The following is a 15,732-nucleotide window of genomic DNA, read 5'->3' as shown; positions in this document are numbered from 1 at the left end:
TAGATTAGAAACAGGGTTGGCTGGATGGGTCAATGGGTACAGAAATAAACTGTTAACCCTGATGTCTTGATTTCAACCCCCAAACCCACATGGTTGAACATAGAACCAGCTTCTCCAGGCTATTAACTAACCCCCCCTTCTCTCTCTCACAGTGTGTGTGTGTGTGTGTGTGTGTGTGTGTGTGTGTGTGTGAGAGAGAGAGAGAGAGAGAGAGAGAGAGAGAGAGAGAGAGAGAGAGAATAAATGATGAAGTGCTAGTAAAATCACTTTACACTGAGGACTCCTCTCTGGCCTGCAGATGGCCATTTTCTCAGTGTCTTCATATGGCCTTTCCTTTGTACACACTTCAAAAGGAGATGGAGAGGGCACAGAAGGAGAAGGAGAGAGGCAGGGAGAGAGCTAGAAGAGAGAGAGAGAGAGACCACTGAATTAGCTGTGTCTCCATTTCAGAAGAACCTAAGTCCTGTTGGAGTCTACCCTTTTGGCCTCACTCAACTTTACCTATCTTCTTAAAGACTTTCCTCAGAATAGTCGTGCTGGAAATTGAGGACATCACTTCATTAATTACTAGGCAGGAGACAATTCAGTTGTAACACTAAGTATTTATTGAGATATATCAAATACTGCTCAATCATAGGTCAAACTAGCAATAACAAACATATTTCCTAAGTCTCAGTAGTTTAATATTACTAGTGTTTTATATCTTACTCCCAAGATAGAAATGCACTGATTATAACCCAATTTAGCCAGCAAATTTATGGTGAAATAAGAATCTGACTACTCCCATTTTTGAAGAATTTCTGTCCATTGTAATGTGCTATTACATAAATGCTTGATGTGTTTTTAAAAATTATAAAAAGAGGTCAAAGAAAGTAAAAAAGAGGTAAAGAGAAAGCTTTTCTTTTAATAATGTGAACAAACTAGCTAATATTAGACTAAGATTCTTGAATACATCAGTAGTCTACTATTAGGGTCAAAACTGTGGGCAAACTTTTGTGATATATACGTTGAAAGAATGTATAAGTTGAGCCTCATGTATTGGAGTAAATAACTGGTAATTTAGCTATCTGGTCATATACAAACCAAGATTTCTCAAGCACATATTTAAAAACTCAAGTTCTCAATAATATATCATTCAAAACCTATACTATGCAATTTTGAAAGCACTAGAAATGCCAAGAAACAAAAATTTATGTGCCCTCGTCAGAAGGTAAAGGTGTCAATGAAATATCCCAAGCTGACCTAGATATTTGAATTAACAGCCAAGGACTTTAAAAGAGATGATGATACAGATGTTCATGATCAAAGAGGATCAAAATGAGTGAATAAATGCGCAAGCCTTGGTAGAAAAGCAAAACTATATAAAAGAACCAAACAGAAACTGTAGAACTGAAAACTACTATGGCCATTGTGAGACGGAATTTTTAGTTTAGTAGTTAGTAAGGCAATGCAATGCAATGCTCAGAGACAGTGGAAAACCATCACACACTCTCAGAAGACCTTAAAGTTCAAAGTCAAGTGCTGGAGAGATGGAAGTCCAACAGGTACTTCCTTAAGCTACTAAGACGTGAAAAATGGTAATTCAGAGACAGTTGGAATACAAAGTTTAAGCTTTTTCTTGTCAAGTAAAATATGTCCCAGTTCTAGGACTAAGTTTACTACACCTATGATTTTTTTCAAAAGAAGTGAAAATGTGAGTTCACACTGGTACTTGCATACAAATGTCAATAGTAAAAATAAGTCAAATGGATGTGGCTTTAATCAGTTGTGATCTATTTATACAAAGCAATGCTACTCAAAAGTAGAAAAAGAGGTTATAGCACTGCATAACATGAATAGCTAAGGGAAGCATGCTGATTGAAAGAAACCAGACATGACAGACATGCATGCAACCGTGTTCTCTACTAACACGCTCAAGACTAGGCATGCTATCTCTATACAGACTCAATTAGAATGTTTGCTATGTAAAGGATGAAGATTGACAGAAAGGGGACCATGTAGCTTTCTGCAGTGATGAAATGTTCATATCTCATTTAAATTAGTGCTCAAATGTCTATATTCTGCCATTGGTGTCAAAAAAGTTCTATTTATACTTCATAATGGTGTGTAAAAATGTGATGTTCTAAGAATGAATCTAGACTATACCCACATAGAATTTAAATTCTCTAACACCATGAAAGAATATAAACTCATCCATTGTGTATGATTTTTCTGTATGAAAGTCATCACTATATATAGTTCTCCTTGTGATCGGATACTATAAATGCCAAACGCTAAATATGGAGAGCAAAGAAAACACAAAAAGGAACGAGGCATTTTCCAATCACATAGTAGAGTGGTTACTTGAAAAGGGGAAACTTCAAAGACACTTTCTGTTCCTTCTTAATTTTCTTACTGCCTTCCAATTTCAAATTTGTGTTTTAAGTGGAAGAGAATTCTAACTGCTCCACTTCTTCAAATATATTCAGTTTGGGAAGATTCTCATAAAAAAGATCATTAAAACATCAGATTTCACATCTCACTTTCAGTTCTGCCTACTGTATTGTGATTTTTTTTACAAAAAATATTTGTACATATTGATAGATAGCTCACACGTGGAGAAAAATGTTGTCATTACATTTTCATGGTTAAAATATAATCAAGGCATTAAAGAAGATGTTCTCAGGTCTAGGTGTATATTAAAATGACCAAAGATGATTTTTGCATATTATGGACCAAGGATTAAGCCTGACTAATTAGATCAGAATTCTAGAGGAGAATTCATTTTATTGAACTATGAATTTTGGGGGGAAGATGATTTTACTTTTTTCCTATTTGTTCATTGCTGTGTTTCCATAGCTTGATACCTGACATATTCTAGATTATCAATAATTTGATGGGTGAATGTATAATTATGGAATAAACTGTTATAAACCAAGAAAACAGTTTTGTTTTATACATAATATCATAATTCCTCTAGTATACTGTATTTACTGTGTGTGTATGCGTATCCATACCATTGCATGTGTGTTTAGGTCAGAGCAGTACTTTTAGGAGTCTGTTCTTTCTTTTCAGTATGTGGCTTCTGAGGTTCAAACTGAGGCCATTAGGATTGACAGCAAATGTCTTTTCTGATTGTTCTACATTGCCAACCCCATAAAGTTATTTTAGACGTGGAAAACAGCAGTACCAATCATTTATTTTTATAAAGTTATTTGATAATTTTAACTCATTTGAAATAAAAATTGTGTTTCCATCTTTACAGAGGTTTTCCTAAGATCTGGATTTTGTGCTCAGAAGATGGTAAACAAATCTGGCTCCCTAATCACCCTGCATTTGAAACATTGTTGTGCTCTGGGGTGTTAGAATTCAACCTAGACATGGGTATTGAGCATTTATTTGGTTAAGAGACCAGTATTATTTCTATTATTAACATTTAGTAAACACTCAATATTTGTCAGGAAACACATACACAGATACACTGCTGAAAAAGTAAATAAGCAAAATATCCTCAAGTCTTTATTCTCTGGTGGAGAAAGATAACAAGAGAAGGGAAGAGAGCCATCTGTAATCATTGCTATGAGGAAATGATTGTCATGTGAAGGGAACTTTTAGTGTGCTGGAGGCTACTGCTTTCTATTATATGACCAGAAGTCCCCCCTGCAGGGAGGAAGGATTTGTGCTGAGATATTAACAATGAAAAGAACCAAAGATTCAAAGTGCTAATTGTGAAGAGCTGCTAGCAGAAGAAACAATGTATTCAAAATACTTAAAGTGGAAAAAAACTTGCCATGTTTAAGAACCTGACTAGGGAAAAAAAAAACAATGGCTGGATGACAACTAGAAGATAAAAACATTAGGTGGGGTTATAAAATTCACAGCTTGGAAGGCACTGCAAGAGATTACAGTGCTTATTCATCCAGATACTCATAATTTGAAATCATGGAGTTTAGACTATTTGAAATTAAATGTTAATGCATTTAATCATTTTAAGCAAGAACATACATTTTATATATTTAAATGGTTATTCAATTTCTCCAGGATAAAACAGACTAGATAATGAACCAAACAGAGTTTTAGGGTTCAGTAAAGATGTCTTTGCAGTTTGGGAGACAGAAAATTAAGACAGAAACAGAGCTTTTAAGCAGTGATTGACAGCATGGGTTAGTGAACAGTTTATAATATATTTGGAGAGTATCAATAGGACTTGCTGAGAGGCCATATGTATATGATAGAAAAAAAAGAATCTTTATTATATAATTTCAATTCCATGATAGTCTATTAAAACCATGCAAAAAGGACTAAAACAGAGACATAGACATAAGAAATGTTTTTGTTGTTTGGGGAGATACAATGTCTAGCGGAGGCAGGTAAAAGCAGTGAAAAAATGAAATTTTAAAAATGTAAGTCTTCTGTGGGCCAACTCTCATTGATTAAATAAAACTCTATATAGACACAAGTTTCACTTTCTATTCTAGGAAGTAGCATGATCAAATCCATCAATTTAAAAAGATAATCCAGGAGCAATAGAGAAAATTAGAAAAGAGGTTGGTCAGATTTTGAGAGATAAGTTCAACCAAGAAGCCATGACGTAAAATCCCAAGCAAAAACCATAAAAAGATTCCATGTTAGGACACGGACAGTGGCAATGGTGGAAAGGCATAGCGCAACAGCAAACCCATTGCAGAGATTGAATGGACACTGTCTGGGTATACATGACAAGAGAGGGTGGACAGGAAATGACAGTTCCAAGACCCTCGTTTGATCAACAGAATACACATTGAAGGACTTTCGGCAGCAGGATGGAGGGGCTTAAAAGGGGGGAGTATAGGGGGTTAGGTGAGTGTGGCTCTGCGGCGTGGGGGAAGGTGTCCAGGCGGGCCCTTGCCTGGGCACCTCTGCCCCTGAGGGACCACACACACACAGACATGGTCTAGAATAGAGTTTATTGGGAGTTAGTTGGAGAGAGAGAGAGAGAATAGAGAGTGTGGAGGCCGGCCATGACCACGTGGAGGGGGAAAGAGCCCCAGGGGCAGAGAGGTGAGAGAGTGTGGGAGAGTTGGAGAGCAAAGACAGAGAGAGGAGAAGCAAGTAGCCCCTCTTATAGTGGGCCAGATCTCTGGGGCGGGGCATACCTGGCTATTGCCATGTAGGTGTGGGGTGGAGCTTAGACAAAACCCCAACACACATGGTTGCTGATAACAAAGGCATGGAAAATGAGAAAAGAAAATACAAGGTCTGAGGAGCACACTCTCCTCAGACTCTGGGCTATGGTGAACTCAATGCCAGGTATGAAATTCAAGGAAAGTTTAAGGCAGTATTTGAGAGTTACATAGATCTTACTTAGTTAGAGCTTGGTGCTTGCATATCACTCAGAAGTATCATGCAGAAGAAGCAAGGATAATAGTTGTCTGGAAAAATCCTCACAGAAAACAAATAAAATTGTAAGAAGGATAAAAAGGAGATAGAGAGAGCGATGTGAAAGGGGTAAATGAAGAGCCGCGCCCGAGGAGGCAACAGTTTATGAGAGCGAAACTGCCGAGCAGTGCCTAATTCTTCCAGGGAGAGAAAGAGGATAAAAGCTGCCAAAAGGTGGAAGAATCCTAAAAGCACAATTTGTTTATAACGATCTATTCTTTCCAAATCTATTTCGATCATCATATCGGTAGGGAAGCAGTGGAACACTGGCAAAGCTTCAACTAAACCATGGACTCCCGAGTCACAAATTTCCAGGGTCACCTTACATTTGGGCAAATTAATTTTGTGGCCTGTCACAAAAGTAGTTGCGATGGTATTCTGCGCCACCTTTGTTTCTGCCGGCTTGTGTGGCGCTGTCCCTAATGATTTCTCCTGCCGCCATCATTCCTTCCGACTCCATCTCGGCTCTCAGACACATGACCTTTTTGCCAATCTCATTAAAGCTCGGGCTCATTTTCTCAAGTTCCCTATCAATCGAGATAATTGCTTCCTACACGAAACTCAGTCTTCCATTAACTAGCTCATTACCTTGAGTTAAAAGTTCAGAAACTTTTCCAAACTGAAATCACTGCAGTGCCCTGAAAAGAAACCATTTTTGAAGATGCCAGCTCATCCATAAGCTAAGATTAATTTTTTTTTTAATTGGATTTGCTGGCGTACAATCTAGCTCCTATTTGTACCCCACTTGTGCCCATACTGCAAGGGCACATTTCCTATTTCCCAGGTTGTAAGAGTCTTGGGTAAGCATAGGCTTTTATTGAGGACAAAAATCAGTGAATGTGCTGGTCACAGCACTACCTGTAACAATGTGCTTTAGAAAAGGAACACCATCAAAGCGCCTAGAGCTCTTTTTCTAGAGAAGACAATTAGCTTAGTAAACATTTCTACTCATTATCCATGCTAACTCGTTTTGTCTATTTTACAGACTGATCTCACTGATTTTAAGTGTCCTTAAAAGTTTTTGTTTAAGTGAAAAGTCCAAGAACCATAAAGCTTTGGGGAAAAAAATTAAAGATGTAATAAAAGAAGTGCTCTAAACCCATTATGCTTAATGATTAACTTAAATTCTTTTTTGGTAACCCAGATAAACATTTTCTCTAATAGATTTTTTTTTTAAGGTTCAAGATGGATATCACTTCAAGTAGAAAACATCTAAAAGGAACTAAATGTGGGCATGGTGGCATATGCTTGTAATCTCAGAACTCAGGGGCAAAAGCAGAAGGATTACTACAAGTTCAAGACCAGTCTATGCTATCATAATAAGTTACAGGTCAGCCAAGGGTGTTTAACAGTATCTTCTAGTGCCCCCCCCAAAATAAATAAATGTATACATTAAATAAATAAGCAAACCCAAAATGTATGATCCAACCTCTCTGGCTAATGTGAATTGTGTGTGTGTGTGTGTGTGTGTGTGTGTGTGTGTGTGTGTGTTTAAGGGTTGTATTTATATCTGGATACAAATAATTAGAAGGTATATGACATCATCATTTTCTTTCACTCAGAGGCTCAGCAATTTACTGCCTTAGTATATTGTTCAAATACCACAAATCTTAAACTCTGATTGAGTCATAATTGAGATATAATTATTTTCTTTTATGAGGTATACTTGCTCTATATCTAGAAATACTATTCGCATGAAAGTAAGTTCTCACAAGATTCTCCTACTAAGGTTTTGTAATTTTAGGTTTTATACTCAAGCCTGCCCTTTGTTTTGAATATTTTCTCCCATGGCTGGAGGCGTGTACGTGAAGTAGGGTGCTTACGGGACTTTCGGGGAGTGGGGGGCTAGAAAAGGGAAATCATTTGAAATGTAAATAAATTATATTGAATAAAAAAAAATATTTGTCCACTTAGCTTGGCTTAGCTTTTTGAAAGTTAGAGTAAACACCACTAAAATTGTTTTTGCTTTTTGATGGGAAACCCAGGAATGAATATAATATATATATGAATATAATATATATGTATGCAAATATATGACAGAATATAATATATGTGTATATATGGATAAATATAACATTTATGTATATATACATATATATTATATTGCCCAGGAATGAATATAATATATATGAGTATGTGTGTGTGTGTGTGTTTATGTGTATACATTATATATATGGCATTCTTCCCAGTCTTCCTCTCCTGCCCTATTTATTTACATTTTTCTCAACATCATGTCACTTTAAATAATGTGTTTGTAAACTAAATATGCCCTAGTTTATTCTGCTTTGTCAAAATTGTGTGGACCTTCTGCTTTGCTTGCTTGTTGTTGTTGCTTTGTTTGTATTTGCATTTGATCTTTTGAATATGCTTGTCAATGTCTATAATAACAACAAAACACTTGGTAGGCTTTTATTTTCCATTTATCTTTATTTATTTTTGTTTATCTTTGTAAATGGCACCAGGTATATAAAGTGCCCTTGAAGACCAGTAGAGGGTATTAGATCCTCTGGAATCAGAGGTGCTGAGTTATGAACTATTATGGGGGTGCTGTGGACCAAACCCAGGTCTTCTGCAAGAGTAACAAGTGTTCTACATATATGTGTATGTGTATGTATATGTGTATGTATGTATAAAATAGGATTCCTTGAATCTTTAGATAAATTGTACAGAACTGAATTGTTTACATTTTGCATTCTGAGCCATAGTTAAATACATATTTAGTTGAATAAAATAAACTTATTGGGAGTTTGGTTTTGGAATGAAGAATTTTATGGAACCACTAGTAAAGCAGAAATGTTGTGTATCTTGGCATAGTAAAAATTTAATTTGGTTTTCTAAAATGGAATAAATTCTAATTATTTTATAAGAAAAACATTTTTAGCAGTAGCAGGCAAGTTTTAGAAAAGCACCATGATTATAGTTTGATACATGCAGACTTTTAGTTTCTGAGGTCATCTGGGAGTTTTCGAACATATTTTCTTATAGGAAAGAGAAAAATGATTCCATGACAACCATTAAACCCTAAAATTAGAGCCATGTATGCTTAATAAGGGGAAACATAAATCAGCCCTGTCGGCATCCATGAAATTTTAGTTTCTCAGGCTCCTTAGAACATTTGTATCTACCGGTTTCTATTAACTACCACAATATTTTTACTTTGAAAGCAATGACAGACAATGGTTACTTTTTAATCATGCATCTGTGCAATGTCAGAATGATAACAAAACAGCTGATAAAGCAGCAGCAGGTGTCCACCTGGAGTTAATAGGAAAAGCTCCCCTAAGCTCAGTTGATTTTCTTTCATGGTATCTCTTCACTAGACCCCTCTGTACAAAAAGTAGAACTCATTCTACTCCAAAACTTAAAATGCCATTCATCTCAATATGGTTAGTAGCTCCATCTATCCAGAACCAAAGAGGCTGGAGTGTCTCCCCAACCCCTATCTTCAATGTGCATCTATGCGAGGTACAGAAAGCACTCTGGGAAGGCCTGGTTGCCTCTTTTGGCTTACAGGTGAAATGCCATGCAGCAAGAGATAGAATTTATCACTGCAACCCAGAGGACCTACATGTTCACACGCTTCCTTCACAGAGCAAACTAGCCCCTCAAGCGCCAGCTTCCTTGCATTCTGCTCCTCCAAATGGACACTTTTTTCAAGAGCCTTTGATTAGCAGAGTGGAGGTTTCTTACTATATTCCTTACGCTGGAAATTCCACAAGAATAAAGACGCGACCCAGGAGGAACTGAGCAGCCTGGGCACATCTCTCAAGGAACTTCAAGGTCAGTGTCAGTCACTAAATTATTGTAGAACACAAGCTGTAAGAGAGCTCTCAAATTGCCAATGTCTTTAAATTTAGCTCCCGACTCATTAGAAGCACATAAAATTAATATAGTCTTTGCTACAGCATTAGAAATAAAAATAAAAATTGAAAATTCACTGATGCCTTTCACTTAGCCAAGTGCAGAATTGCTTAGTAGGAAGGTTGTCTTCATTACCTATGCATGGAGGTTTTGTGTGTGTGTGTGTGTGTGTGTGTGTGTGTGTATAACTTGTTTAATGTGTATATATGACATTCTAAGTGTGTTGAGTCCCAAAGTAAAATGCATTCATTTCTAGAATCATGCTGGAAATAGTAATGAATTTGTAAATTGAAATACTACTCAAATAAAGACCCTTCACTTTATATTTAGTAGAGGGAAAAATAAGAAAGTCCTTAGTTGTGAATAATAGAAAGGGTCAAAAGACAATGAGTGTATATCTCACCAACCTCTGCTTCTGTGGATTCTTTGAACCTAGGGTATTTCCTCAGACAAATAGTCTACTGCTGAACTATAGATGCTTCTCCTTGTAACATGTCATCTTTTTACTTTGATATTGACTTTCAGACTACCGGGAGAGAGCTAGCCTCCAGAAGTACGGACAAGCCTATAAGCACAGGTAAGGCCACAGCTTCTGCTCAGAGCGACCCTCCTGGAGATCTCAGAACACAGGAACCAAGAAGCACCCTGGGACTGGAGCCTTCCAGTTTCTGTCTGCACCGGAAGCTGATCCTGTGCCACAGCGCTTCATAGCTTCATACCCATATACCGCCAGGAGAAAGCTGGTCTCCCAGGGCACACTTGTGAGCACAGATAAGATCACCACTTCTCTTCAAGTTCCTGACCTAAGAGGGACCCTCCCAGAATTATCAGGACACAGGAACCAAGGAAGAGCCAGGGACAGGATTCTACTGGTTTCTGTCTGTACCCCAGAGCTGACCCTGTGCCACAGCTCTCCATACCAAAATTCCTCCTGGAAAGAGAGAGAAAGGTATAGCGGCCAAGTGTGGGTTTGCCTGAGGTGCTCCACAAAGGCCATGGGGGATTTGAAGCACCGAGTTGGTATGGTAGCAACCTGCCACTGGGAACCTAGTGAGCTGCGTGGAGATGGGTCCAGAGCTCCGGGCCAGTGAGTCTCCACGAGAGAAAACCAGGTGGACCATTGCTCACCAGTACACCACCAGCTAGGCCGCTGGGGCAAAGGCACCCTTTTTTGTAATAGTTACTGTATAAACACTACATGATGACTCCACTCCACGGTTGAGAGGAAGGTTTGTATTGTAGATAGGAAGAAGAGAACAGGCAGAGGTAACTGGAAGAATCCAGAGCAGAGAGAAAGTGGCAGAATTGAGAATGGACAGCAAACTATACCTGACCAAGAGAGAAGCAGAGGAAGAATAGAGAGTAAGAGAAGAGAGGAGTCGAGGGTGAAAGGAAGACCAAGAGAGGACAAAAGGGAAGATCAAGAGCACAAGTGGGTGAAATAGCAGGCATATAAGGAGAATGAGATGCGGTGGGAAGGGAAACGCCTGAACTGGAGGAAGTTTGGTGGTGGGGTGAGAAGGCAGAGAAAAGCCATCGACACTAAAATGTGTAACAGGTATTTGGGATGCTGAAGAAGCCTGTAGGCCAGCACGCGCTTTGGCATGCTAATACGTACAATACGTACCGCAGATAACAATTTATCCCTTCCGCGGGTGGTAAAAGAAATGGCTCCCTATTGCAGAAGGGAACCAGCTTCACCAGTTCCTAAGGAATGCAGCTTTTTGTCTAAGCACCAGAATTTGAGGAAACAGAGTTTCCTTTGAACTTAACAGTAACATAAAGAGAATGTTACTAATATTACAAAGTCATTGATCTGAAAGTTTAAATGCAACAATGTCTATACAATGTAATGTAACCAACAGCTGTAAGGTGGAGGTAGTGCACAATCAGATACAATTCATTCCCAGCTCTACCAGATGCATTGCCGACAATACAGAGTGAATGCAGTCTCTTTTTGGAGAACCGGCTTCCACCTTTCTTAAACAAGTCAGCAATCACATCCTCTTAATAGTTTTGCACACGAATGGATGAAAGGAGTTGGAAAAGAGGATCCGTTTACTGAATTCTGCATGCACTAGTGGACTAGTTGTCCAAAATAATACGAGAGACCACCTGAGCAGACATTTTGTGTGTGGGTGGGTTCTGAGATGACCTGCAATCAATGCAGGTTTTCCAGTAATCCATTCTTATGGTCATCACAGAAGTTCTACAGGAAGACAATATGGCCTTTCAGGGTTTATAACTTGGTTGTCCCACACTTCTTAATATTTTTTAGTATCTTTCTTTCCCCCAATTTGTTGTCTTTCGTCCAGCTGCAGTATGCCAGACATTAGCCAGGGTTAGCTAAGAGAATTACATCCGGATTTGGTACTTTGACCTCTCCTTGACCCAAAAGAAGCCTTGAAAGTTTGGACTCCTTGGCATGTAAAACCTTGCGCAGCAGTCAAGTCTTCAAAGGGTGACTAGTTGAAGGGAATCTGTATTTGTGCAACAGGGTGCAGCGGAAACTCAGGTGGATGACCGCGTCCTGTGGCGGCATCACATCAAAACTCACAGCGACTTGGGAAGCTGGGAGACGTGCCAAAGCTGGACCGTACAATGAAGCTCAAACCAGGCAAAAAGTCTGGGGCGCAAGCGCACCCCACACCACAGGCCTCCGCCCCCTAGGCAGCCGGGGCTCCTCCGCACAGCATCCGGGGCGGGGCCTGGCAAGGAGCCCAGTGTTTTCTCCGCCTCCTTCAGCTGCTTCTTCCCAAACAACCGGGCGCTCCGTCGCTGCCCTTTGCCCATTGGTCCGTGGCCCTTTCCATTTCCACCCAGCCCTCCGAAGTTCACCAATCACCTGCGCTCTTGGGAAGACACCGCCCCCGAGGCCTTCGCTGTTGGCTCTTCGGCCTCCTCCCGGCTGCTGCCTCTGCTGCTGCCTCCTCCTTCCCCACCTCCTCCGTCCGGGGAGAGATCGCGGGGGCCCGAGGGGCGGCGGCAGCGGCGGCAGCGCTATGGAGCCGGGGCCGGGTGGCCGAGGCGCAGCGCGCGGACAGCGGCCCCCGAGCGCCGCGCAGCCCCGGGAGCAGGAGCGGAAGCTGGAGCAGGAGAAGCTGTCCGGGGTGGTGAAGAGCGTCCACCGGCGGCTCCGCAAGAAGTACCGCGAAGGTAAACAGGCGGCGGGGGAGGGGAGGCGCGTCCCCCGGCTGGGTCAGCTCTTTTCAGCCCCACAGGCCACCATTGACACACACGGGGGCGGCACGTCTGCCCAGGCCGCGACCGGCCGGCCTCCTGCGATCGGTTCCCGGAGCCCTTAATGGGCAATCGCCACCCGCCTAGGCCCTGTCCCCAGCGGTGGGCTGAGACCACTGTCACCGAGCATACACTCAGAGGGAGGGAGAGAGGTCCTTTCAGGTAAGACCCGAATAGAGGGGGAAAATCCACCGAGAGAGCGGCAGGAGCGAAGCTGCCCCTCACTTGAGTGCTGGACCAGCCTGTGGTTCAGCCCGCTTGGCAACAGCCCCTCTTCCTCTTCGCTCCTTGGCAAGGCCGTGCTGAGGCCTCCCCTGCCTGGGCATCCAGGGCTGCGAAGTCAGCAGGCCCAGCAGAGGATCTCAAGGTGCTTCACCGTGTTTAACAGGGGAAAGGGTGGCAGGTAGCTCCCCTCCACCGCAGCTCCATCATCAAGTTTGTGGAGGCAGTCCAGGAAGAGATCTGGGGCAGGTTCTTAAGATAGCGTGCAGTTTTGACTAGTCTCTAACCACAGAGACTCTGAAAGATGCGGATGCCATTGAAGCTGGCCGTAGGTGCAGCCCCCTCCTCCGTGGACGCAGCTTTTCCGTCTTGCGCATATCTCGGTACAGTGTCTATAGTTGAATATTATGAGTTATCCTGGCATTCTGTAAATGGGGGCTCTCAAACAAAGCAACTTTATAAGATTTAGAAGGTGATACTTTGCATTATTCTTCATATGTTCAGAAAAAAAATTCTCACAAAGTGTTACAGTGGGCTACTTTCAGCGGATTTTTCTTTAGCTTAATTGCAAAATGAAAACTCGGCAGCGTTCTAATGTCAGTCGTTTAACTAGTTAATAATTTAGGCTAAAAGAGAAATTATGACAGTGAAGGAACAAAGACTTGTGAGATCATGTCACTTTTCAGTAACGCACACTTTTCAATTACTCTGAAAGTTCAGTCAAGTCTATCTTCCTTTGAGTGCCATTGATGCGTTTTATTTTTAACACTATTCAAAGTTTCTTTCCTTGACAACTTAGCCTGGCTTTTAATAGAGGCCATTTGATATCCCCAAAGATGGCTAATAGCTATTGTTTGATAGGTACCAATAGAAGATTCTTGGCAAGCATATTAAGGTATTGAATTTTTTTTTATTGAAAATACTTTAATTCCCAACCGCAATTCAATAAAATGAGTGGTTACCATAGCAACAGTTGCATCATTCTTGATAGTCACAAAATGCACTTACATAATGGCATTCTCTATTGGTTTTTATGTTGTTTGAAGAAATGAGGAAATAAGTGGACCCACTTTTCTTCAATTTACCATGGCATTTCGTACAAATTTATGGCACATCTTTTGAAAGAAAATGACTAGTATGTAATTCAGTTTCTATTCTTAACCTTTTTGTAATAATTTCATTGTTATTCATTATTCATTTATTCATAAACGAATAGGTTCTACTTAACACACTGCTAATGTGTCATTATCTCTTTAAGCTGCTGTTTATGCATGCCTAGTCTCACATGTTTAAACATGTCTTTAAGCCCAGATTCTAACTAGGGGAACACTTGGCTCATAATGAGGATTGATACTGAGAAATTACCCGAATGGAAAGCAGTGCATGTAGTTCAGAAATCGATGATCTGGTGTGCCTTGGGCAGGTGGAGCTGTCCTGACTGTCTAAGCGTTTGAATGAAGCAGTTCTTGTGGCATTTTAATGCCTTGAATTCCATCAGTGATTTAGACGTTTTATTTTTGGTTATTATACTGCTGGTCTTCAGTCATAAATGTGCTCTATATGCTCATAACAGTTTTCTTACTAGGGAATGCAGTAAATTCTCACTTAAAATCTTGGAATGTAAGACTAGAAGAAGCCATAATTTTCACTAATGTTCTCAAACATGGCTGATCCTAAATTGTCTACATTTTCATCTCAGATCTACAGTCTCTGCATCTCTATTAGGGACAGGAAACATATTAGCCAGATTTAGTGTATACTCCACATTTAATTCTTTCAGTGTTATAGATTAGTGGGCTTAGTCCTAAAAAAATCAAAGTAACTTTCATGAAGCTGAGATAATTGATCATTAGTGCATACTATTTTATGGGAAATAGTGTCCTTCTCATCTCTTATCCTAATATTGTTGACACAAATGTTAGAATATAAAGGAATGTGAAGATAAGGAAGTAACACTAAAAGTTGAGCAAGGAAAAGGGATATAAATTGATGGATATGGGCTGTGAGAATGGAACTATGTAAAGTATAGTTTTTTCAGGGATGTGCTGGTAATGAATAGACTGGGGTAGAATGAAAAGGGAAACAGCAATTACCAAAAAGTAAGAACACAAATAAAAGTAAACAGTATAGGGTAGAGTAGAGTTTTTCTTGTCTATCTCTGACAGTGGATTGGAAATGCAACAGAAAGACAAATGAAAACAGGAGCTTCCTGCTTCAGTGGTTTCTTTTTTCCTCCATTGCTCTGATCTGTTCACTGGTAAGTATGGCAGTGATGAGCAGGCTTGGGTGGGGAAAGGCAGCTGTGTTACAGAGGTGAGTAGGTGTATTTAATGCACTTGTAACCACTTTTTCACAGTGCTCCATTGTACTGCCTGCCCTCTATCACCACTCAAAATCTTATGCCAGTTTGTATTAGTGAAACGAGAATCAGGATCATGGCCAGTGTTTCAGATAGTACTATCTGAATAAGTGACTAAAAGAAAGTGTGAGGACAGTTCCTAGAATTGGTGATGAGAAGGGGTATTTTGATGTCCAGCCATTTACAGATAGGAGACTTACAGATTGAGTTTATATGAAGGAAGATATGTTTACACAAATAACTGTTTAATATCTTTGCTGTACAGAATTTTGAAATTAGACTTTGACAGCAACTTAAAATATTTTAACTTCATTGGAAGGTGTATAGACAGTTTATTTATAAGAAATAGCTAGTTTAATTTTGCTTTCTAAACAAGGACTTTGTTGATTAGTCAGATTTACTTGATCAGTGTATCTGACTAAGAACTAAACTGGAGCCATGTAGATTTTCAGTTTTGTTTTTGCTTTCTTTGTGTGTGTGTGTGTGTGTGTGTGTGTGTGTGTGTATGTGTGTGTGATGTATGTATGTGTGTTTGAGATTGTACAGGTACCTGTGTGTGCTATACCTGTGATGGCTAGAGGTCAGCTCAGTATTTTTATCAGTTGTATCCATTTTATTTTTTGGGAGAGAGGTCTCTCTCTGAACCGAGAACT

General features: G+C 40.0%; 1 protein-coding gene across 1 annotated transcript in view; it reads left to right on the top strand.

The window, feature by feature from the left end:
- The first annotated feature begins 12,138 nt into the window (after positions 1 to 12,138).
- Bmt2 (base methyltransferase of 25S rRNA 2 homolog) overlaps positions 12,139 to 15,732 on the top strand; it is a 63,316-nt gene continuing 59,722 nt past the window's right edge. The window contains exon 1 of the mRNA XM_052173254.1: positions 12,139 to 12,414. Coding sequence (XP_052029214.1) covers positions 12,261 to 12,414 — 154 coding nt within the window. The 5' untranslated portion in view covers positions 12,139 to 12,260. The remainder of the gene's footprint in view (positions 12,415 to 15,732) is intronic.

Source organism: Apodemus sylvaticus, chromosome 2 (assembly GCF_947179515.1).
Source record: "Apodemus sylvaticus chromosome 2, mApoSyl1.1, whole genome shotgun sequence".
Classification (NCBI taxonomy): domain Eukaryota; kingdom Metazoa; phylum Chordata; class Mammalia; order Rodentia; family Muridae; genus Apodemus; species Apodemus sylvaticus.
Note: the sequence above shows the minus strand (reverse complement) of the source record. Positions and strands in the feature narration are given on the sequence as shown.